Source organism: Hyla sarda, chromosome 1 (genome assembly GCF_029499605.1).
Source record: "Hyla sarda isolate aHylSar1 chromosome 1, aHylSar1.hap1, whole genome shotgun sequence".
Lineage (NCBI taxonomy): Eukaryota > Metazoa > Chordata > Amphibia > Anura > Hylidae > Hyla > Hyla sarda.
Window position 1 is genome coordinate 388,615,651 of NC_079189.1, and position 26,831 is coordinate 388,642,481.

Genomic DNA, 26,831 nt, shown 5'->3' on the forward strand with positions numbered 1-26,831 from the left:
GGCTGCTATCAGCAACCAGGGATCCACCAGTAATGGCAGACATCCAAATCTGAGGGGTTAATGTCCGCCATTAACCCCTTAGATGCCGTGATCAATACAGATCACGGCATCTGTGGCAGTGTGGTACTTTAAATGGATGATCGGATCACCCGCAGTGTTGCCGTGGGGATCTGATCATCCAGAATGGCAGACGGATGATCATCCAGAATGGCTGCCTCCGCTGCCTTCCATTGGTCTTCTGCTCTGGTCTGAGATCCAGCAGACCAGAGCAGAAGATGATTGATAACACTGATCAGTGCTGTGTCCTATGCATAGCACGGAACAGTATTAGCAATCAAATGATTGCTATAAATAGTTCCCTATGGGGACTATTAAAGTGTAAAAAAAAAAATGTGAAAAATCCCCTCCCCCAATGAAAATGTAAATCATCCGTTTTTCCCATTTTACCCCCCAAAAAGCGTAAATAAAAATAAAAATGAATAAACATATTTGGTATTGCCACATGCGTAAATGTCTGAAATATCAAAATATATTGTTAATTATCCCATATGGTGAACGGCGTAAACGTAAAAAAATAAAAAAGTCCAAAATTACTGCTATTTTGTCACATTTTATTCCCCAAAAAATTAAGCAAAAGTGGTACCCATAAAAACTACAGATCACAGCGCAAAAAATTAGCCCCATACCGCCCCGTATATGGAAAAATTAGAAAGTTATAGGTAGTCAAAATAGGGATGTTTCAAACATACTAATTTTGTTAAAATAGTTTGGCATTTTTTTTTAAAGCAATTATAAAAAAGCATATTTCATGGGTATCGTTGTAATTGTATTGACCCACAGAATAAAGAAAACATGTAATTTTTACCATAAAGTGTACAGCGTGAAAACAAAAACTTCCAAAATTTGCTAAATTGCGCTGTTCTTTTCAATTTTCCGACATAAATAATTTTTTTTTTGTTGTGCTGTACATTTTATGGTAAAATAAGTAATAAATGTCATTACAAAAACAAGCCCTCATATTGGTCTGTGAATTGAAATATAAAAGAGTTATGTTTTTTAGAAGGCGAGGAGGAAAAAACGAAAATGCAAAAATCTAATTGGCCTAGTCCTTAAGGCCAAAATGGGCCTGGTCCTTAAGGGGTTAAAGGAGTACTCCGGTGGGGGGAAAAAAATTCATATCAACTGGCTCCAGAAAGTTAGAGATTTGTAAATACTTCTATTAAAAAAAATCTTAATCCTTCCAGGACTTATCAGCTGCTGTATACTACAGAGGAAGTTGTATAGTTCTTTTCTGTCTGACCACAGTGCTCTCTGCTGCCACCTCTTTTCATGTCAGGAACTGTACAGAGTAGGAGCAAATCCCAATAGCAAACCTCTCCTGCTCCGGACAGTTCCTGACATGGAACTTTCTGCCACCAGTTAATTCGGAAAAAAAAAAAGCCGGTAATTACTCACTGGTAATTCTGTTTCCGTGAGCCATGACAACACCACCTGAGAGAGAGGGATGCTGCCCCCATTGAAGAAAACCTTGGGGAATAAAAGGAAGGCCCCTCCTCTCCGTTCTCAGTGGATTACCGAGACCTACAAACATACAGACAGCCTTCCTACTTGGTTTGCAGACAACAGAACAATATGCATAACATAGTACAAAATCATTTTTTTTTTTTTTTGCTACACCCAAGTGATATAAACACACCAGTGAACTAATCAGAAAAATGGGTGGGTATGTAGTGGTGCTGTCATGGCTCACAGAAACAGAATTACTGGTTAGTAATTACCGGCTTTCCTCCTTGCCATGACAGCACCACATGAGAGAGTACCAGAGACAAATATTAGGGTGGGATGACAGTTTGCGACCAAAGGATAAATCAGAAAAGCTCCCAACATCCAACCTATAGTGGCGGAAAAAAGTGTTAGGAGACAACCAGGTGGCCGCCTTGCAGATTTGGTCTATCAAGGCTTCTCTCCTCTTGGCCCAAGAGGATGCAATTGCACGTGTAGAATGGGCCTTGAGACCAACAGGAGGAGAAAGGCCAGAGGAAATGTAAGACAAAGAAATGGCCTGTTTAATCGATCTTCCAATGGTGTCACCCCTAGCACTATTATCTTTCTTTGGTTCTTTTCAAGTAATTTAGAACACACCTTCTAATGTCCAGCATATGGAAAAGTTTTTCCTTGTCATTAGAAGGATTACTGCAGAATGAAGGTAGAACAACCTCCTGAGAGACATGGAATTTAGAAACTACCTTAGGGGAAAAAGCTGGGTCTTTCTTGAGAATTATTCTGTCTTGAAGGATTCTAGTGTATGGGTCCATGCATGATAAGCTAGCAATTTCACCTACTCTACATGCCGATGTAACTGCCACCAGGAGAGCGGTCTTAAGTGTGAGATTCTTAATGGAGACAGAAGAAACAGGTTCTAAGGGTTCTTAACACAGAGCATTAAGAACTACGGACAGATCCTAGGGGAGTTTGAGGTATTCTAGGAATTTTATCCTTTTTACTGCCTTAAAGAACCTGATAATCCAAGGGTGACTAGCTAAGGAATGTGGAACCTAGCACTGACACCTGCAGTTTTGGGGTGGCTAACTTTAGGCCTTTTTCTTGTCCTTTCTGAAGGAATTCTAGGATAGAGGCTAAATTAGGTTTGTTAAAGTCTATACTAGCAGGTTTTGAAAAGTCTAGGTAGGCTTTCCATATTTTCAAATAAATTGAAGATGTTATCAGTTTTCTGCTTGATTGCAAGGTTGATATAATGGAATCAGACAGACCTTTGTCCTTAAGAATTAACCTTTCAAATTCCATGCAGTTAGATGTAAATTTCGGGTATCTGGATAAAAAACTGGACCCTGATAAAGTAGATCTGGTATCTCTGGTAGGACGCAGGGGTCCAAGACTGACATTTCCTGGAGACAAGAAAACCATGTCCCGTGAGGCCAGAATGGGGTTATGAGAATAGCCCTTGCCCTGTCTTCCTTAATCTTCTTTATTACTCTCGGTATGAGAGTCAGAGGAGGGAAAAGCATAATTCTTTCCCCATTCCCAGGACAGGGACAGAGCACCTAGTGCTGTCGGGTTTTCTGTTGGTATCAGGGAATAAAAATGTTTCACTTGCCGATTCTGTCTGTTGGCAAAGGGATCTATGCAGGGATCCCCCCAAAGAACACATATTTTCTTGAAAATGTCCCGATTTAAGCACCATTCTCCCTGATGAAGAAGATGCCTGCTGAGGTAGTCTGTCCTTGTGTTTAGAGTGCCCTTCAGGTGAACTGCAGAGATTGAGACTAGATGGGTTTCTGCATTGAAAAGGACCTGGGAAGAAAGAGACATTAACCATGAGCTTCTGGTTGTGCCCTGTCTATTTATTAGGGCCACAACAGTAGAGTTATCAGAAAGAACTTTAACATTATTCCCATATAATGGCTGTCCTATAGCCTGCAAGGGACAAAGGACCACCATCAGCTCTTTATAGTTGGAGGACTCCACACTAAGGGAAGCTTCTCAGACTCCTTGAAAATTTTCTCTACCCATGTGGGCTCCCCAACTCCAGGGGCTAGCATCCGTAGTGAGAATTGTAGGATTTTTAATACGCCACTCCAACCCCCTAGACATGTTTTCTGAATTTTGCCACCAAAGAAGAGATTCTAAGGTATTAGGAGATAGAATTTTTTTTCTATCTAGATCACCAGGTGATCTGTCCCAAGATCCTAAAAGTTCAGCTTGCAAACAGCTGGAGTGGAACTGTGCTCAAGGGACGGCAGGAATGGAGGCTGTAAATAAACCAGGCAGGGACATACCTCTTCTAATAGAAACATGGGGGCACCTCAAAACACCTTTTACAAAATTAATTATCTTGTAAATTTTTTCTGGGAAAAGAAAAGATTTTTCTTGCACAGAGTCCAGGATGATACCCAGAAAGTTTTTTTGCTGGGTTGGAGAAGGAGATGATTTTTCAAAATAAACTATCCATCCTAGTTTGGATGGATAGTGCGAGACACAAAAGATTGTTCCTTTATAGCTGAGTCTGCAACCAGAAGAAAATCATCCAGGTATGGAATGAATAATGCTTCTCCTTCCCTGACATGGGCGGCCATCTCTGACACCACCTTTGTGAAAACTCTTGGTGCTACCGAGATCCCAAATGGAACCGCACAAAATTGCAGATGAATTAGCTGAGAGTTTAGATGAACCGCTATCCTTAGGAATTTTTGGAAATCTGGGGGTATTGGCACATGAAAGTAAGCACCTTTTAAGTCCAGTGAAGCCATAAAGCAATCCTTTGTTAGTAAATTCACAGTTGATTTTATGGTCTCCATTTAGATTTTGGTATTTTATATATCTGTTTAGGGGCTTTAGATTTATTATTACCCGATAAGTGTTGTTGTTTTTTTTTTTTACTAAAAAAAAGAGTGGAATAGAAGCCCTGTCTTTCCTGGCTTGGAGGAACTGGGACTAGAACCCCTTTTTCTATTAACCAAAAAATCTCCTGTGGGAGGGAACTCTGGCCCACTGAACCTAAGGGATTCTTTGTGATGACAAAGCGAGTGAGTGGGAGGCTGAAAAATTCCCATTGTAACCCATTCTGAACAATGTCCAGAACTTGGTAACTGCCTGCTATCTCTTTCCAACCTGGGAAGAAACTTTGCAGTCTGCCACCCACTCGCAGGACCCCGTCATCGAGACCCTAGTTTTTTAGTGGAGATTGAGGCTGGTTAAATATTAGGCCCCAGTTTTTCTTGGAGAATTTCCAATGGCCCGACTGACCCCTACCTCTATTCTGACCTCCTTCTCTACCTCTGGACCGAAAGGACTGGTTACGCTTGTGTTAAAAGGAGAAAGGAACCCTTTCCCTTATCACTGGCTTTTTGAAGAAGGTCGGACAAGTAAGAACCAAACAACTGTTCACCTTCACAGGGTATTGCATATAATTTACTTAGAGTTAGAGCTACCTTATCTCTCTATATTGTATTACAATTTACTTTTAGATGTGGGATCTCCTGACCAATTTTTCAACCATAAAGCCCTGCTGGCTGAATTAGATAGGGCCCCCGTATGGGCAAATAATCTTAACGCATCTGAGGATGAGTCTGCTAAAAAGGCCACTCCTTTAGGTATAGTAGGGATATGTGTTAAAAGCTGATCTCTAGGGACTTTATTTTGGATATTTGATGTTAATTGATCCAGCCAGAGAATAAAGGACCTAGCTACTGAGGTCCCTGCAATATTTGGTTTTAGAGCAGCCCCCGATGCTTCCCAAGTTCCCTTAAGAAAAGTATAAATTTTCTTCTCCATGGGATCTTCGAGGGTTCCAAGATCCTCAAATGGGAGTGAACCTTTTTTTTTTTTAAAGAAATTATTGAAATAGCCACATCAATTTTTGAGGGTGATCCCAATTCTTTGTGTCTGGGTCAGCGAAAGGATACTTTCTTTTAATAGCTTTAGGTACGTAGGTTTTTTTTATCAGGGTTTTTCCCAGTCCTTTAAAATAACCTTGGAGATGGTTTTATGAATAGGGAAAACTCTACGTTTTTTAGTGTCCAGGCCTTCAAACATAATGTCCTGGATGAACTTAGGTTCCCTTGCTTCCTCTATATTCAAAGCGGACTGCATAGCTTTTATTAATTGGTCAGTATCTTCAAATTGGAATACAGCCTTCCCTGCAGTATCCTCTTCTGACTCCTCCGACACACCTGGCACAATAATCCCCTCCTCCGAATCAGACTGAGGAACCGCCACTGGATTATTAATAATATCAGCAGTAACAGGAGGAGATACAATTTCAGTAACTTATGGATTAGCCGCAGCAGAGATATTTTGGATATAAGTTTGATTTTCCTTTAATAAGGTCCTGTATTTGTGCCAGTAGTGATGGTACAAGGTTTGGGACTTCAGCAGAAATCAATTTGCTAATGCAGGAAGGACATGAAGATTTTTCATAATCCACAGATAATTTTTCTTTACAAATATTACATTTGCAGTTTTTCATCTTTTTTGGTGGCCTTTTTAGGTGCATCATCACCCTATTTAAAAAACAACCAAAAAGACCACATTTAAAATATATACTGAAAAAAAAAAAAAAAAAAAAAAGATTCACTCACTCACTCAGGACCACCGATACCATAGGTGTCTTTGAAGCAGAGTCAGATGGAGCACGCTTCGGGAGTTTGCTAGAGCTCATGATGCACAGGAAGGTCACACCTCTCCCAGGCAGGACAGCAAACACTTGTTCAGAAGAAAACCAGAATGAATGAATGGGCACTTGGATTTTTAAAATTGCCGCCCCCAGCACCAGCACGCCGGAGGTCGGCATTTGACGTCACATCCACCCCTCCTGACCTCCAGCTTACCCTTCACAATGTCACTTCCACTGGAGCGACACGATCTTCCCACCCCCTACAGGCCGCAGCCTTCCCCGGTATCTGCTTGACCGCGCTCAGACTCCGGGATCTCCCGATGTGCATGTACCTCCTGCCGGCACTCCGGAGCTTCCCCACAGGCCGCAATTCCTCCAGCTCACAAATGGCAGGTATATGTGCCGCTTCGGGAAGAGGGAGAGGGGAAGGGGCAGGGAATGAACGGAGGCTATAGTCAGCCAGCAAGGAGCCCCAACCAGAGTCCATAGGGGGATACCACTACCTCCTGCACCGCGGTGACCAGCCTGCAGGGATCCCCCCAGCCATATTAAAGCTATGAAGCCCCCCTGAGAGAGGGCTCATCTCCTAGGCTTTCCAATGGACAGGAAACCACTGAGGACGGAGAGGAGGGGCCTTCCTTTTATTCTCAAAGGTTTCCTGTCCCTTGGGGCGGAGTCCCTCTCTCTCAGGTGCTGCTGTCATGGCTAGGAGAAAAATAGTTTTCCACAAGATTACCCCTTTAATATGGTTTAGTAATCAGACTGAGAACTACGTTTGGTAAACTAGTTTGCTTTGTAGTTTTTGGCAACTGCCATGTTTCTTTTGCACTTGGTTTATGACTCTTCTTCCTGTGTTATAGTCACTGAACAATAGGTAACTAATTAGTAGGAAATGTGGAAATGTATGAATTATATATCATGCAATCCTCATAATGCATAATGTGAGTAAATGGTAGGTACCTTATGAAAGGGATTTTTTAGATAATAATCTGGTAGAACACATTAACTATTCATACTGTGTGACTCGCATACATGACTTTAAACATGACTTTAACCTTTTTTAGTACTATTTAAACCTTGTTGCATAGTTTTAATCACCTAACACTTTTTCATAGTGTAAATGGAAATGTTTGTATATATAATATACAGGATTATATCGTAAATAATGCACATGCTATTGGATTAGTCATAAAAAGCACCATTATTATTTCATAGGCTTTCCTTAGTAGTGTAGTAGTGTAGTAATAGTAGTGCCATCTGATCATGATCACATCTGCAGCCATAACTTTTAACTACATAGAATATTTATTCAAGATCTATTGTATGTTGAAATTGTGTACTTGTGTGAATGTCTGCATTCGTACAAATTTACATGCAGACAGTAATAGGGCCCATGCCTACCCGTGCAAACATTTGCCAGCAGACAATTTTGAGATTTTTTTGATGTGTGTGCAACGGAAGGGCTAATCCAAATGTGAATTGTGCTTAAATGGGCACTGCAAGAGTTAAAAACTATTTGTGCTCGGGGCTACAAGCATTGCTATGCATCAGTATTATTAACAAACATACCATACATAGCTGTTGAAACGTGCCGTAAGCAGACATTGCATACATACCTGTATGACTGGTAGTTGACCCTACTATAGCGGATAAAGTGTGCCATAAACCGTGTCCGAGGGCACGCCTATACAGGGCATACCCTATAGAAGGTATAAGGGTAAATAAGGGAGGGTTGGGTGGGCATCCACAAAAAAACATACCCCCGCCTACAGGTACAGGGAGAGTTATATAGCCCTACCTGGAGGTGTGGGGGCATTAAACCCCACGCCCCTCGCACTAATACAGCCTTAACAGGCTTAATACTTGTGTTCAGGGCTATAAGCATTGATATGCATCAGAATTATTAACAAACATACCTTACATAGCGGTTGAAACGTGCCATAAGCAGACATTACATACGTACCTGTATGACTGATAGTTGACCCTACTATAGCGGTTGAAGTGTGCCATAAACCGCGTCCAAGGGCACGCCTATAGAGGGCATACCCTATAGGTGGTAAAAGAGTAAATAAGGGAAGGTTGAGTGGGTTCCACAAAAACCATACACCCCGTCTACAGGTACATGGAGAGTTATATAACCCCACCTGGAGGTGTGGGGCTTTAAACCCCACGCCCCTCGCACAAACACAGCCTTAATAATTGTGCACGGGGCTACAAGTATTGCTATGCATCAGTATTATTAACAAATAGACCTTACATAGCGGTTGAAACGTGCCATAATCAGACATTGCATATGTACCTGTATGAATGTATGACCCTACTATAGCGGTTGAAGTGTGCCATGAATGGTGTCCAAGGGCACGCCTATAGAGGGGAAAAAATGCAAGCCAAGTAGGAAGGAAAACAAAGTTGATAAACAAATCCCCATTTGAAACCATAGACTGAAAGCATCAAACATGTTCTTCTGTAGACTGTAACTATAACTAACAAGACAGCCCAAGAATGATCAACCTGAACTCTGACCACCTGAGCAGGGTTATGGAGCTGAGGATGCCGCACCTATTCAAGGAAAATCTGCCACTGGAACCATAGCAAAATAATTAGACAAACTTACCAGTGGCAAGCTCAGAAGAAGAGGAACCTAATGTTTGTCAGACACAGGCATAACATCATCGGTATTTTGCAATAAAGGGCAAAACAAAATACAAATACTATGAAAAATGCATAAGGACCTAAAAACGAAAACCTACAATCCAATGATTATCATCGACCATCCCCTAAGTAAATATAGCATAGCTAAGACACCAGCCTGAAAGTATGATCTGTGGAGATGCCATTCAACCTGTGGATATCACTAAAGATATGCAGAACTAAACTAAGAAAAAAACAAAAACAAGCAGCAAAACAATATATATATATATATATATATATATATATATATATCCCCCACCCCCAACGACTATAAGCGCAGAAATGATGCTGATCTGACGATGCGCCAGAGTAAATATCAGAGACACACCAACCTGAAATTTAGAAGTTTAACGTAAAGCAATCTCATCTTGTTCTCCAGAAGGACATGATACTCACGCAACCAGGTGGACGCCTGAGAACCATTCATTGGAGCCTGAGACCGATCCCAGTGTGGACAATTTGCCTGTGAAACATTCCTGTTACCTGAAACCCAACCTTACCTGTAACCTAAAAAGTACATTATATGGCCAATCCACCAGTAAACATGACAGAGCCTACGTAACTGCCATATCCATACACGAAACAGGTCTTAGAGTAATAGTGCCTGTATAGGTCAGTAACAATAAACTGTGCAGTGCATCCCCCTGCAAACATGGAAGATATGACGGGTATACAATCACCTATGCGTCGAGATGTTATTGCTCTGAAGCCGTGTCAGCAAACAATTACTGAGTAGTGCATCCCCCTGCAGACATGACAGGTGCGATGGGTATACAACTACCGATGTGTAAATGTTATTACTCTGAAAGCAGAAAGCGTGCCAGTACCAATAACTACGCAGTGCACCCCCCTGCAGACCTAGCAGGTATGATGGGTATACACCACCTATGTGTCAAACGAGGTTATTTTCCGGAAATACATGTCAGCAAACAATTACTGGTGCAGTGCATCCCCCCTGCACATGTGGCAGGTGTAATGGGTATACAACTACCTATGTGTCAGTGTTATTGCTCAGAAAGTAAAAAGCATGCCAGTAACAATAACCATGCAGTGCATCCCCCTGCAGACGTGGCAGGTATGATGGGTATACACCGCCTATGTGTCACAAGGTTATTGCTCTGAAAAACGCTCCAGCAAAAAATAACTGGAGTAATGCATCCCTCTACACACGTGGCAGGTGTGATGGGTATACAACTACCTATGTGTCAATGTTATTGCTCTGAAAGCGAAAAGTGTGCCAGTAACAATAACTACGCAGTGCACCCCTCTGTAGATGTGGCAGGTATGACGGGTATACTCCGCCTATGTGTCACAAGGTTATTGCTCTGAAAAACATGTCAGCAAACAATAACTGGAGTAGTGCATCCCCCTGCAGACCTATGTGTCATAAAGTTATTGCTCTGAAACAGTGTCAGTGCATCCCCCCTGCAGACATGGCAGGTATGATGGCTATACAACCACCTGTAAGTCGTAATATGGATGTTCTGAAAACGTGTCAGTAACAGTAAAACAGCGTAGTGCATCCCCCTGCAAATGTGGCAGGCATGACAGGAATACACCTTCCATATATGCGTGCTTATGGTACAACTCTAATATGTTCATGTTACCCAAATTGCTTGTGATATATATATATGGAACAAAACCTCTGTCGAGTTTACATGACACCAATTATCCAAGTTTTAACAAAACGTGTACAAGCGTGAAATAACATATGGACATAATGAACCACCGTAGCATATGTATGGCAAAAAACTAATTGCAACGTATTCATCGTCCAACCCTGGTAACAACAGCTTAGTATAAACTCTATAACCCTGAATACATGTAACAAAACGCTTAGTGTATGCATGAAGAGCATACTAAACCTGACACAAAGCTATGAAAATATGTCATGAAGATCCGTATGTTATAAACCAAGAAAAACATGCACCGCATATACATACTACAAAAACGCGAGTACTAGAGCACCATGAATGCAAGCGTAATACAAAAATTACCACCCACAAGCACTTACACAACACTAAGAAAAAATGAACAGCACGGCAAAGCAAAAACACAGAACAAATGCTAAGAAAGTATTTTAGCATAAAGCATATAACCATAAACACTGTATAAATGCTATAACTGCACATACATAATAAATGCAGTGTGTATGCAATAAACAAAAATTACAAGTACTGAAAAGATATTAAGAAATGTATATTGAAACTATAAATGTTAACCCAGACAAAACAAAGTAAGCACAGTATGCTATGAAAATGCATGCACAGTGCAAAGGCTATAAATGTATATAGGGAATAAATGCTATGAAAACGTGTACACAGCATAATGCTCTGAACCTATACGCATTACCAAAACTATAACCGTATACCCACTAAGAGCTATGAACATAGCCCATTATAAATGTAATGACCGAATACAGTTTAAAAACTGTGCACATATATGCAAATAAAATTCTGAACGTACATACACTATAAATGATCTGAACATACACACCTTAAAAATATACTATGAATGTATACAAATACTATGACCGTATACACATCATGAAGCTACTGAACGTATACACCATATAATACTATAACTAAATACAAAACTATGACTATATCCGCATAAAAAAAATACGCTATGACCCTATATAGTAAAAGCTATGATCGGAAGCACAAAATACTATGAAAAGTATACGCACTTGAAATACTGAGACTATGTACACATTGTAAATACAACAAAAACTAAATTCTAGGACCGAGTACACTTCAAAATACCACCAAATGTATACCTATGCTCTGGTCGTGTACACATTATAAATACAACGAAAATATACCTATGCTATGACAGAAATGGAGAATAAAGCTATGCATGTACACAGAATAAAAAGCTATGAGTGGAAAACTTTATGAATCCAGTGACTGTATACACATTCTAACTGCAGTGAATGTGTTCTAAAACGCTATGAAATGTATTATTAGCGGAAACATTATGAACGTATGAATGCAACGGATGTATACATAAAGTAAGTGCAGTGAACGTGTTATGAATGCTATGAAATATATTATAAACGGAAACATTATGAACGGATAACTGCAACTAATATATACACATAGTAACTGCAGTAAAGAGGAAAGTCTCTCCTGAAGAGTCCAAGTACCCTATACAGGATTCTCGTCTTGATGGGTTCCCCAGCCTAAAAGGGAGGCGTCCATGGTCAAAGTGATCCAACGAGGTTGAATCAAGGATTTCCCATCTGACAGATTCATCCACCATCTGAGAGATGCATGTACTTCGACAGACAGGGAGCACTTCTTGTCCAACCCTCTGGGGTTGCCATTCCAGACACTCAAGGCCTGATCTTGAAGCAGTCGGAGATGCCATAGGGCCCAAGGAACTGCCTCTGCAGACGCTGACATGTGACCCAACATCTTCATCAGGGTTCTGATTGAAACCCTCCGAGAAACCATCAAAAATTTGGCGACTCTTATAACCCGATCTCTTCTCTCCGGAGTCAGAGACAAAGTCATCTAAGAAGAGTTGATTACCGATCCCAGGAATTTCCTGGAGGTGGAAGGGATGATTTCTGACTTGTCCCAATTTATAATCCAGCCTAAATGCTGGAGAAAATCCAGAGCCGCCAACACACAGGAACCCACGAACAGGACACCTCATAATTGTTGTTGTGGACCTGAGGAAGGCGTGAGAACACGCCAAAATGCATTGTCCAGTTGTATCTTTTACATACGAATAAAATAAAAGAATCCTGTGTATCCATTGGCATCCTGACTCATTTTCACAGTAGGGAGAGAGTTGGGAGACAGAACCCCCGCCTTTTCTGTGCTTCCATTTCCTTCATTGTCTTTTCCGTGACCCCTCTATGGGGACAATGGACAAGGGGGCACCAAGCAGCAAGCTGTAACAGCCCACCACATAACAAGACAGAGTCGTGCCCTATTGGTCGCACAACTCCTGGAAGTCAGTGCCAATGCACAGGTGTGGTGGTGGGTTTCCTCCTTCTTGCCTTTAAATCATCAAAAATCCAACCTACTACGCCAAAGAGCGCCCCACTTTTTTTTTCTTCCCTCCTTCTCTACCAGAAAGGAGAGAGCAAAGAGGAGTGCTATCAGACAGGAGAGAGCACAGAGGAGTCCTATCAGACAGGAGAGAGCACTGAGGAGTACTTTCAGACAGGAGAGAGCACAGAGGATAACTATCAGACAGGAGAGAGCACAGAGGATAACTATCAGACAGGGGAGAGCACAGAGGAGTCCTATCAGACAGGAGAGAGCCCAGAGGAGTACATTCAGACAGGAGAGAGCACATAGGAGTCCTATCAGAAAGGAGAAAGCACACAGGAGTACTATCAGACAGAAGAGAGCACAGGGGAGTCCTATCAGACAGGAGAGAGAACAGAGAAGTGCTATCAGATAGGAGAGAGCACAGAGGAGTACTATCAGACAGGAGAGAGCAAAGAGGAGTCCTATCAGACAGTAGAGAACACAGAGGAGTGCTATCAGACAGGAGAGAGCACAGAGGAGTCCTATCAGACAGCAGAGAGATCAGAGGAGTGCTGTCAGAAAGGAGAAAGCACACAGGAGTACTATCAGACAGGAAAGAGCACAGAGGAGTCCTATCAGACAGTAGAGAGCACAGAGGAGTCCTATCAGACAGGAGAGAGCACAGAGGAGTTCTGTCAGACAGTAGAGAGCACAGAGGAGTGCTTTCAGACAGGAGAGAGCACAGAGGAGTACTATCAGACAGGAGAGAGCAAAGAGGAGTCCTAGCAGACAGTAGAGAGCACAGAGGAGTCCTATCAGACAGGAGAGAGCACAGAGGAGTCCTATCAGACAGGAGAGATCACAGAAGAGTACTATCAGACAGGAGAGAGCACAGAGGAGTACTATCAGACAGGAGAGAGCAAAGAGGAGTCCTATCAGACAGTAGAGAGCACAGAGGAGTCCTATCAGACAGTAGAGAGCACAAAGGAGTCCTATCAGACAGGAGAGAGCACAGAGGAGTTCTATCAGACAGTAGAGAGCACAGAGGAGTGCTTTCAGACAGGAGAGAGCACAGAGGAGTACTATCAGACAGGAGAGAGCAAAGAGGAGTCCTATCAGACAGTAAGTAGAGAGCACAGAGGAGTCCTATCAGACAGGAGAGAGAACAGAGGAGTCCTATCAGACAGGAGAGATCACAGCAGAGTACTTTCAGACAGGAGAGATCACAGAGGAGTACTATCAGACAGGAGAGAGCACAGAGGAGTACTATCAGACAGGAGAGAGCACATAGGAGTGCTATCAGACAGCAGAGAGCACAGAGGAGTACTATCAGACAGGAGAGAGCACAATAAAAAAAAAAAAAAAAAAACAGAAAGAGTGACAGCCACCAATGACATCTCAGTGTTATGCATTATGATACCATATGTACTGTATACCTCGAGTTATAAAGGTACATTCTCTCACTAGTATTTAACAAGCAACTTAACTTTTTCAGCAAAGAAGAAATGGAAGATGCCCCTCTATTTTGGTATTCCACCGGCATGCAGATATAAGCATGCATCTTTTGTTCTGCAAAGTCATGTAAGTGCATATGGCTAATGTATTACAAAATAATAACATTGCAAGCTGAACATAATATGAAGGGTTGTGTGAGCACAAATCTCAGCAAAAAACATTAGGGTTACAGACATGGCCAAAATTGTTGGTTCCCAACAATACTCCCTGAAATAACTTAACATTGACAAAAATAATAACAAAAAAAAAATTTCACCTCAATTGAGATTATAGATTTAATCATGTTTGCCTCACCGCAATATTTCTCTAAAGAACATACTTTGAATAAGAACATGAATCAAAACTGCACATAATGTGAACAAGCCTGTTCTAATCAGTTTACCTTAATGAACTCCATCCACTGCAACCTAAATATATGACCAGGTGTATTGATTAACTCCACATACTCTCTAAAAAATCTGAGGATTCATGGAAAACATAGGCAGTATTAGGAAACTATGTCAGTGATGACATTGCAATAAAAAATGGTGTAAACCGCATGCCACATCAGCCAAAACAGGTAAGCACATGGCAAATACAAGAACCTCTGCATTATTCTCTATTTGAAACATATAAGAATATTTTAGTAATTCACATTTTGATTTCACAGTAAATAAGCTTTTTTTTTTTTTTTTTTTTTTTTGCTGAATTGTAGGTTCACCAATAGGATTCAAGTGATTATAAGGGAGATGTTTGTTTTGCATTTGTTACTTTTACATTTTTCATAGTTTAGCCTCTATACATCTCTAAAAGGGATTTTAAACAAAGGTAAAGTCTACTCTTTCCCCTTAAATTAATGGGTTTAACAAAAATAATAAGCTGATTAGGAATTACAGCCATTTTTTAAAGATAGTCCCTTCATTTTTACAGGTTCAAAAGTAATTGGACAATTGACAAAGTTGCATGGTCTGCTGTGGCCTGTTATTTAGGGCTGGTGTTAGGGTGCTCTTACACAGTACAGTACTGCATCAAAAACATTACAAAACCAAGAAAACAATGTTGACTATAAAGGATCTGATCTTTATATTATCAATGTAATTATGATCTACAACTGGTTCTGGCTATAAAACTACATGACAAAACCTGAATGTGTCCCAGCATCAATTTTTCATCCCATATAAGCCCTTTAAATTAAGCATTATACAGGGTGGGCCATTTATATGGATACACCTTAATAAAATGGGAATGGTTGGTGATATTAACTTCCTGTTTGTGAGACATTAATATATGTGAGGGGGGGAAACTTTTCAAGATGGGTGGTGACCATGGCGTGAGAAAAGAGGGTTGCATTGACAATCCAACACAATGGGCAGCACATTGAACACATTTTATAAGTGGTCAGAATATTGTAAATAACTCATGAAAGAATAAAGTTATGTTAAAACCAAGCACATCATTGTTTTTCCTGTGAAATTCCCAATAAGTTTGATGTGTCACCTGACCCTCTTCCTATTGAAAAAACTAAAGTTGGATTCAAAATGGCCGACTTCAAAATGGCCGCCATGGTCACCACCCATCTTGAAAAGTTTCCCCCCTCACATATACTAATGTGCCACAAACAGGAAGTTAATATCACCAACCATTCCCATTTTATTATGGTGTATCCATATAAATGGCCCACCCTGTAGTTCTGTATTACAGACTTTCTCTAGAGTACTATATGTGAACATATTATGATTTCATTATTGTCATTTTTTTCTCCCCAATATTAAAGCTTTTTGTATTTGGTGGAAGAAATGAAAAAAAAGACTTCAATGACGTAATGGCCATGAAACTCATAAATCCTTCTGACAGACAACCCAGTAAGTTAAACATTGCAATGTTTTTTAATAGACTACGGTCTGTAAACATAGCAAAATGTGAAAAAATAAGGGTCTATTCACACAGCAGAATTTCCACTTGTTGAATTCCGCCTCGAATTAAAGGCAATAGACTTCTATGGGATTCCTCACTCCCATTCACACTTCTGAATTTCCACTTGCGGAATTCCGCTCGTGGAATCGCATAGAAGTCTATGGGCTTTAATTTGAGGTGGAATTCCGCTAGTGGAATGGCATAGAAGTCTATGGGCTTTAATTTAAGGTGGAATTCCGCTAGTGGAATGGCATAGAAGTCTATGGGCTTTAATTTGAGGTGGAATTCCGCATGCTGAAATTCTGCCATGTGAATAGACCCGAAGGGCTTTGTTTACAATATGATAAGAACCTGTGGTCACGTGACTGAGTGTTCATGTGACTGCAAGCGCTAACGGCATAAAGACATGAGAGTGAATATTAAAGAATATTTAAATAATGGATAGGCAGTGCACTGCCTACAGGAGGAGGCAGGGGAGCGTTAGCAGGCTCCATTGAGCAGCAAAGCTGCCCTGCATTCAGGCTACGGGGGCCCATAACTTCTAAAGTACTGGACAACTTTATGTAAGTGACCCCTCATTCTCCTTCTGTTCACCTGCATTATAACCAGGTTTAGTGCGGGTTAACAGCTTGTTAGTTTCCCTTTAATAATCTATGGGTGTACACAGGGGACCAGTCCTGGGAAAAAAAAGTGTAAAAACTCACCAAAGTTTTCCACTCAAGGGCTGGTCCTGCAGGACTCCTGCTAATGGGAACAGTATACCAGCAGTGGAAAAAGTGCAGGAACTCAGTTCCCATGCGTTCCTGAAGGACTTCTGAATAAAAAAAACATATGACTAAACCAGTATTGAGTTTAAATGCCTAAAAAGATACTTTTAAATCTTTGCAGTAATGAAAGACATTCTTTTAGAATGCGGGATTCAAGGTATAAGTAATGGGTAAGTGTATTTTTAAAGCTTTTAATTTATATATTGTAAATTGATTATGATAGAATCTTAACTCCTGAATAAGCAATAAAGTCCCAATAATCTTGCTATTACTTTCTTAAGAAAGCTATTGCATAGGCTTTTTCAGCTGACCACAAACATTTTTTATGGTCCTCACCTATGTTTTCCTTATCTACTTAGCTTTTCCTGAATTCAGTTCAGCCAGTTTGCCGGTTCCCTGACTCAGATTTGTGCCTGCCAATTTGGACCTGATATTACTTTTCCTGGTTTGACCTCTGCCTGTTGTTTTGATTTTATACTGCATTGCCCAACAGGTTTTTTTTTACCCCTTTGGCTAGAATGGCCTGTGAAGGGCACCCTTATTATTAGGTAAGAGAAACAAAGAATACCCTATAGGCTCCTATATGGGAGTGTGATTTTGATCAGACATATGATGTTCATGTGTACAGAGCCTTACATCTGGAATATGTTGATAACTATAACACTTATAAAATGAAGCAGTCATGTGATTTTACCCCATTATATATGGTAAAATCTTCTTCCTCACCATCCCCGAGAGACATTCCTGCTTGCAGAGTTGGTGAGGATATGAAGTTAGAGTAAGAGTATGTGTTCCCTGCTGGCCCAGTAAGTAGTCCCCTGACCAGGAAGCTATACTTACCTAGTGCCACTGCTCCGGCTGTAATCACATCACCTTGGCATCATCACTGTGCTCCGTCTGCTTAGGGAACAGAATGGTGAGGAGGGCTGTCAGTTATGCTTAGGGGCGTGATTACAGCTGAAGGAGAAGGGCCTAGGTGAGAATAGCTCCCCGCCCAAAGCACTACTTACAGGGTTGGCAGGGAACACTTTCTAACTTAATATCCTCACCATTCCTGCGGGCAAAAACATCCCTCGGGATTGTGAGAAAGAAGATTTTACCATATATAACTCGTTGCCACTTGATAGTCTTGAAAGGATTCCTGAGATTTAGCAACATTCTATGATTTTGCATCTAATTCTTTGTAGATATACACCAACCAAAATCCCAAAAGTGAAATATCATCTGAGTGAGCTGGAGCCTCCAAAAACCAGTTTTACAAACACCATTCCTGTAAGTTCATATAAACTCAATAATACTTTTCTTTTTTTTACTACGTTTAAACTGACATCAGTTTTATGCTGCCTGTATTAAGGGGTTTAAAAAAAAATCACAGCTTAAAGGGGCACTCTAATTGGCAGCGTTCGGAACATTTAGTTCCGAACACTGTGTGCACACTTGTGATGTCAGGCCATGCCCCTCAATGTGAGTCTATGTGGGGGGGGTGATGTCCATCACGCCCCTCCCTTAGACTTGCATTGAGGGGGCATGGCTTGACATCATGAGGGGGCATGGCCGACCCCCGCAGCTTGCACACAGCGTACAGCACACAAACGCTGGCCAGTGGAGTACCCCTTTAAAACCAGTTGGGAATTGGTTTTTGGGTCACCAGGGCTGTATTCTCTCCTTGCTGGATTTGATAGATCTCTATTTGTGTGTAGGGTAAAGAGAATTTGGCTTAGACCACTCCAGTGACCCAGTTCCCTGACAGCTTTTAAATTATAATTTTTCTTAAAGGCTGCAGTGTTTCACAGCGAATGATAGACGGTTGTAATGAAAGAGTCTATATCTGTTTCATGCTGCCAGTTTTCTGACAGCATCAAAACTGATAAATGTTCCCTTTTAATAGATTTAAATTGTCACTTAGTAATAGGTACTGCAGCTACAAAGTGGCTACTCTGGCTCTCCACTCATCTCTCTAGTAGGAACACTTGTACATATTGATGATATACCACTACAATGCCTGGTCACCAAAAATGCATAAAAAATAGCACAAACATATGACAGACCAGACCTGTTATTCAGACTTCCCTTTACTTCAGTTTATAGAATTATGAAATGCTGCAAGAAATATTTTCTTTATCTCTGTATTTTCAGAACTAATATGATTAATATAATAATTCAGCTTTTTTTATACCACATTTGTCACTTGCTTTTTTTTTTTTTAGGAAGTTAAAGACAGCAGCTTTATGTCTCTTCGAGGGGAAGCAATAGAAAAAGTTAAATCAGCCTTTGTCATGTTAGACGCTGAATTTGAAAAATTTGACCTGTAAGTATTGCTTCGTTATTCTGCTATTACAGATATGTTAATATTGTATACTAGCACTGCATTATTCCTTATGATAAACATTTTAGCTATTGCAGAATATCTTTCTTGAAGGAAGTGGGAACCTCAAGTTAATCATTGGTTAAATGACATGATTCAGTTCTTCAAAATAAGGTTTTGCAAATGTTGAATGTGCAGTCTCACAGGCTCATGGAGAACACTGCATTTGTTTCCAAGTACCATTCCAAGTAACCGTAAAGGGCTCATTCACATTAACATCAGTCCCCGTTAATTCATGCCCCTTCTCAAATCCGTTCAAGCCTTTTGCAAACGGCTGTAAAAAGATCCCATTGATGTCAATGGGATTTTTTTTACAGTCCTTTGTCACCTGTTTGCACTCTTTTCCATTATTTTAGCGGACGAAAGATGTTGCATGCAGTATTTTTTTCTCTGTCAAAAAATAATGGATAAGAAACGGATATATGAAATTTAACATTGAAGTCTATGGCAAATGGATGAGCCTGTAATGTCATCTGTTTGCATCAGTTTTTTTGCTCAGAAGAGATGTGAGCAACCACTTAATGACTTAATGGCATCCCTTTGCATCAGTTTGCATCTGTTTGTTATTATGGTCCGTTTAGTAGCAGTGATGGGAGAATAGCGGGACAGGAGAGAACGGCCATGTGAACTTAACCAAAGCTGTCATTTTACTATAAATCATGGTCAGCTCTTTACCCTAACCATTTTAGTCATACTTTTCTTGAATAGTTTGTGGTACATGTTCAAAGAATGATGACATCCATTAATAATGTAAAGAAAATGTGTTTAGGTTAGCCTAGGTTTACATTTGCGTCCAGGTTCCATTAGGAGACTGTCACAGATTCAGAAAATGCCAGACAACATAGTACAGCATGCCGAGCTATATTGTGTAGGAAAATGGAATGCACCATGACAGAAACCCAATGGACTCCAAGTGTTTTCCATGTTCTGTCCCTGTGACAGAGCAAAAGAATGAAGAAAAAAAACACGGAACCGCAGGGGGAGGGGGCACTGTGTGCGCAGTGCACACATACACACTATGCGCACACAGGCTTCCCTTCCCCCCTGTCCCGCCGTAATTCACAGGCATGCAGGCTGGTGCAGGAAAAAAATAAAATCAAAAATCCAGAGCGTTGCGGTACCTCAGGCAGGGCCTGACAGTTGGGAATCACTGAGATATTCCCCAGTTGGGAATCACTGATATAGTGAATCCAAATTTTGTATTTATTCATACATCCAACCAGGTGCAACATTTTTGAAAAAAATATTGTTTACAAAAATGTTGCAAAAAAGTTCATTTTATTTAACAAGAACCAAGATTGCGTTGGTTTATAAGATTTCTTACATATTACATTTTGTAGCACCGGTGGACTGTGCTCTCACTTATTGCTGCAAGCCTCACGCTCTGGTCTTCTGGTAGTATGTTTCTGGCGCTTCCTTCATTTAGCGCCCTGCCTGTCACGACCACTTGCATGTATTTGACTATGTTGCTGCCTCATTCCTAGATACTGTTCTGACTCTCCTGTATATGACTCAGACTGTTGACTATGCTTATCTGCCTGACTCACTGTCTTGAACCATTACCCTCTGGTATGCTGGGCCAGCCATCTACCCACACCTGAACAACATTTGTGGAACGTCCTGGTACCTTCTAGCAAGTCCAGCTTCCACATCCTAGAGCTGGATAAAGAGTGAAGACCTAGGAGTGCTTAGACTTGCTCCCTAGTGTGGCCTAAAGCCAAACCAGTTTGGTAGCACAACGGGTCCTCACACCTGTTACACAATTATTGAAATATTAACACAGTCTTTAAAGAGTACCTGTCAGATCCCACAAAAAAAATGTTACTCGGTACCTAATCCTGACCATGTGCATCTATTTATATTTTATCTATCTATATTTTTATGCCTCTCTCACCTACATTTATTATAATAATACCTCTTTGTATAAGCTTACAGTGTTAAAAATCCTCTCAGGGGAAGGGGGCGTGTCCTTCCCTTGTGGTGGTGGGAGGTGATTGGTGCGTCTGCTTATGCAGCCTTGTTCATGAGTCATCTCTTGTCAATGACTCACGGACAAGCCTGGTGCTGCTGCAGGACTTGTTAGTGTCCCAGTAGGTATGGGGACCCCTAGTGGTGGGATTTTCAGAAGCCATTTCTTTATAAAATATTCAAAAAAATGTAAACAACCATATTACAAAAGGGCTTTTATTTTCATCAGTAACAACATGTAAAAGTTTTTGGGATCTGACAGTGCCCATTTAACCCCTTCCCGACCTATGACATACCTGTACGTCATGGGTGGCAAGGTGTTCCCGACCCATGACATACAGATACATCATGAACATTACTGCCGCTACTCGCGGCATCCCGCAGCGCCCGGTAAGATGGTGGCTATCACTGATAGCCAGCCATCTTACCATGCGACCACGGGGGGTTTCATCCCCCCCCCCAGCGATTGCTGCTATCAGCTGGTCAAATCTGACTAGCTGATAGCAGCGCGGTGTGTGAGTCCTGATCACGGGGATCGGGACACACACCGCTCTGCTAAGTGTCCCTGACCCGTCCCCCGGCGTCACTTACCCGTCCGAGCGGTGTCCCGAGTGGTCCCGGCGGTCCCGGCGTCCTCCATGCGGTCCCGGCTGCGCTGCGTCCCGGAGGTGAGTTTGCAGCAGCAGTGCGGCATCTTCATTGGCAGCAGTGAGATCGCCGTAAAGCGATCTCACTGCTGCCTCTGAGAGTTTCAAAACTGCAACTCCCAGCATGCCCAGACAGCCTTTGGCTTTCTGGGCATGCTGGGAGTTGTAGTTTTGCAACATCTGGAGGCCCACAGTTTGGAGACCACTGTATAATGGTCTCCAATCTGTGCTCTTCTAGATGTTGCAAAACTACAAATCTCACCATGCTCAGTCTGTCCAGGCATGCTGGGAGTTGTAGTTCTCTAACATCTGGAAGAGCACAGATTGGAGACCATTATACAGTGGTCTCCAAACTGTGGACCTCCAGATGTTGCAAAACTACAACTCCCAGCATGCCCAGACTGCCCAAGCATGCTGGAAGTTGTAGTTCGGCAACATCTGATCCTTCAGATATTGCCGAACTACAACTTCCAGCATGCCTGGGCAGTCTGGGCATGCTGGGAGTTGTAGTTTTGCAACAACTGGAGGCACACTAGTTGGGAAACATTGTCCGTTTCCTACCTCAGTGCCTCCAGCTGTTGCAATTGTTGCAAAACTATAACTCCCAGCATGCACTGACCGACCATGCATGCTGGGAGTTGTAGTTTTGCAACAGCTGGAGGCACACTGGTTTGGAAACACTAAGTTTGGTTGCAAAACACTTGAAAGTTTATTATTTAACTTAGTGTTTCCAAACCAGTGTTCCTCCAGCTGTTGCAAAACCACAACTCCCAGCATGCACGGACAGCCAAAGGGCATGCTCGGAGTTTGCAACAGCTGGATGTTTGCCCCCTCCCCCCAATGTGAATGTACAGGGTACACTCACATGGGCGGAGGTTTACAGTGGGTGCTGCAAGTTTGAAATGGCGCAAATTTTGCGCTGCAGCTCAAACTTCCAGCGGCAAACTTGCTGTGAACCTCTGCCCATGTGACTGTACCCTAAAAACACTACACTACACTAACACTAACCTAAAATAAAAAGTAAAAAACACTACATATACACATACCCCTACACAGCCCCCCTCCCCCCAAAAATGAAAAACGTCTGGTACGCTACTGTTTCCAAAACGGAGCCTCCAGCTGTTGCAAAATAATAACTCCCAGTATTGTCGGACAGCCATTGACTGTCCAGGAATGCTGGGAGTTTTGCAACAGCTGGAGGCACCCTGTTTGGGAATCATTGGCATAGAATACCCCTATGTCCACCCCTATGCAAATCCCTAATTCAGGCCTCAAATGCGCATGGCGCTCTCTCACTTTGGAGCCCTGTCGTATTTCAGAGCAACAGTTTTGGGACACATATGGGGTATCGCCGTACTCGGGAGAAATTGCCTTACAAATTTTGGGGGGCTTTTTCTTCTTTAACCCCTTATGAAAAGGTGAAGTTGGGGTCTACACCAGCATGTTAGTGTAAAAAAATAAATTTTTTACACTGACATGCTGGTGTTGCCCTATACTTTTCATTTTCACAAGAGGTAAAAGGGAAAAAAGACCCTCTAAATTTGTAACGCAATTTCTCCTGAGTACGGAGATACCCCATATGTGGGCACAAAGTGCTCAGGGGGCGCACAACAAGGCCCAGAAGGGAGAGTGCGCCATGTACATTTGAGGCGATTTACACAGGGGTGGCTGATTGTTACAGCAGTTCTGACAAACGCAAAACAATAAATATCCATATGTGACCCCATTTTGGAAACTACACCCCTCACAGAATGTAATAAGGGGTGCAGTGAGCATTTACACCCCACTGGTGTATGACAGATTTTTGGAACAGTGGTCTGTTAAAATGAAAAATAAAATTTTTGATTTGCACAGTCCACTGTTTCAAATATCTGTCAAACGCCAGTGGGGTGTAAATGCTCACTGCACCCCTTATTAAATTCCATGAGGGGTATAGTTTCCAAAATGGGGTCACATGTGGGGGGTCCACTGTTCTGGCACCATAGGGGATTCCTAAATGGGACATGCCCCCCAAAAACCCTTTCAGAAAAACTCACTCTCCAAAATCCCCTTGTCGCTCCTTCCCTTCTGAGCCCTCTACTGCGCCCGCTGAACACTTGACATACACATATGAGGTATTTCCTTACTCGAGAGAAATTGGGTTACAAATTTTAGGGTGATTTCTCTCCTTTTACCCCTTGTAAAAATTCAAAAATTGGGTCTACAAGAAAATGCGAGTGTAAAAAATGAAGATTTAGAATTTTCTCCTTCACTTTGCTGCTATTCCTGTGAAACACCTAAAGGGTTAAAACACTTACTGAATGTCATTTTGAATACTTTGGGGGGTGCAGTTTTTATAATGGGGTCATTTATGGGGTATTTCTAATATGAAGACCCTTAAAATCCACTTCCAACCTGAACTGGGCCCTGAAAAATTACGATTTTGAAAATCTTGAGAAAAATTGGAAAATTGCTGCGGAACTTTGAAGCCCTCTGGTGTCTTCCAAAAGTAAAAACTTGTCAATTTTTTTATGCAAACACAAAGTAGACATATTGTATATGTGAATCAATATGTAATTTATTTGGAATATCCATTTTCCTTTCAAGCAGAGACTTTCAAAGTTAGAAAAATGCTAAATTTTCAAAATTTTCATGAAATTTTTAGATTTTTTACCAAGAAAGGATACAAATATCAGTGAAATTTTAACAATAACATAAAGTAGAATATGTCACGAAAAAACAATCTCGGAATCAGAATGATAAGTAAAAGCATTCCAAAGTTATTAATGTTTAAAGTGACAGTGGTCAGATTTTCAAAAAATGCCCAGGTCATGAAGGTGAAAATGGGCTGGGTCATGAAGGGGTTAATAAGTCATGCTAAAACAAAAAGGTAGGAATGCAAGAAAACCTCTATAATAAATCTCCTATCATAACTAACAAAACTAAAAGCATATTAAGAAGTGCCCCCTGTTAGCCTGACAGAGGCAACTCCCTAAAAATCCTTATGGTTGACAAACATCTACACAAGTAATACAATTCCACATAAAACAAAATACATAAAACACTATGATCCAATTCTTTGAACAATGCTCTGCTGTGCAGGGTCCAGTAGCATCTATTACCATCTATTACCCTAGAAGCTCATGACATACTGTACATGTACTGCATACTGTAGGAACTACACACAGTACCGTAATATACCTATCACAACTATAGAGGTATATAATTCAGTGATAAGTGATAAACAACTTCAAAAAATAAAAATATTTAAAGATAGTAAAATTGTGATTTCTTTCTACATGTCCCCCCATAATATAATGAATATGAATGATATGGTAGAAATACAGCGATGCAGGTAGAAATTACAACTTACAGCAATACAAGCAAAAAAAACAGACCCCATATTGTTGTGCAGCTGCAAAAATAAAAATTACCACCGTAATGCCAAGATAAAAAAATCTAAAAATTTTGTCCACAAGCTCACAAATGACTTGGTCCAGAAAGATTTAAATAACACTAGTCTCCTGTATGTCCCCTATTATTTAATACACCATTAATAAAATAAATATCAAATTAAATATTATATGTCTTAGTGAAAGAAGAAGATTCACCCAGGAGCAAACTGCTTTCTTTGAAGAAAAAGAAGAATTCAACAGACAGTACAAGCTCCGCCGACAGGTTTGATCTATCACTTCTTAAATTACTTTCATGTTCCTTTTTTTCTAATGGTAGAACTTTAAAAATAGCATAAAGCTATGATAAAGAGCAACACAAATGGAACATATGATATAGTACATAGTACTGTAGCATAATCCTACCCCACAGTCTCCAATAGAAGGTCAATAGAATTAAATATTACATTTTCAAAACTAGATTTTTAAAAGAATACAATTGAATATATATTTCTTTATTGTTTGTTATTGGCTTTGTACATCAAGTAGATGTTATTTACTAATGAAGCATTTTGTATGTAGGAACTTCAGGAAATGTTGGAAAAACACAGACTACAAAATGAAGCATGGCTGAAAGCAAGGGCAGAAGAGAATGACAAAGAAAGAAGAGACATTTGTAAACTAAGAGTAAGTTTATATTGTGATGGGGACAACATAGGCTACGTTCACACAGCCGTTGTCCCCTGTCTAGATTTTGTCCGTTATTGCCTCCTAAACGGACCATTCTATTAACGGGTGCAAACTGATGCAAAGGGATGCTATTTAGTGGCATCCGTTTGCATCAGTTTTTCCTCCGTTAGTAACAGCTGTCTACAGACTCCTGCAGCTGGGACTACTACTACTCCCATCATGTAACAGACTTCTTTCATGATGGGAGCAGTAGTTCCCTGGCTACAGGAGTCTGCAGGCGGCTGCGAGGCTAGATTAATGCTTGTACTACTACCACCATCATGGAACAAAGTCTGTTACATATTGGTGGTAGTAGTGCAGGGGCTGAGGGATTGATCGCACCGAGTCTCACTTCTGAGACCCGATGCGATCAGAAGTTATTAACCAGGGAAGCGGGCGGCATGCTCCGCAACCCCTGTGATGTAGATTGTGTGTGTTTTACTTTCATTTTGTAAATACCCCGCTGGGAGCCCTGAATGGCTGGCACCGAGGTACCATTCAGGGCTCCCGGTGGGGTTTTTAAAGTCATTAGCGAGGATTGTAATGTTGCACTACACTGGCGGCTGGGGAAGCATTGCGCTGCGTTCCCCGGCTGCCCTGATGCGCAGCAGTGGGCAATATACATAGCTAGCACAGTGGGGGGGCCAGACATATAGCGCTATATGTCTGATCCCCCGCTGCGCTAGCTATGTATAATGCCCCCCTCTGCACTAGCTATGTATAATGTCCCCCCAGGGAGCGCATACATAAATCCCTCGCAGCG

General features: G+C 41.3%; 1 protein-coding gene across 1 annotated transcript in view; it reads left to right on the forward strand.

The window, feature by feature from the left end:
- The window catches only part of LOC130276228 (rho GTPase-activating protein gacHH-like), a 108,059-nt gene that overhangs the window by 76,449 nt on the left and 4,779 nt on the right, over window positions 1–26,831 (forward strand). Inside the window, exons 12-18 of the mRNA XM_056525289.1 lie at window positions 14,309–14,394; window positions 16,082–16,169; window positions 17,110–17,158; window positions 18,176–18,260; window positions 19,196–19,296; window positions 25,541–25,625; window positions 25,922–26,026. Of these exons, the coding sequence (XP_056381264.1) occupies window positions 14,309–14,394; window positions 16,082–16,169; window positions 17,110–17,158; window positions 18,176–18,260; window positions 19,196–19,296; window positions 25,541–25,625; window positions 25,922–26,026 (599 nt within the window). The remainder of the gene's footprint in view (window positions 1–14,308; window positions 14,395–16,081; window positions 16,170–17,109; window positions 17,159–18,175; window positions 18,261–19,195; window positions 19,297–25,540; window positions 25,626–25,921; window positions 26,027–26,831) is intronic.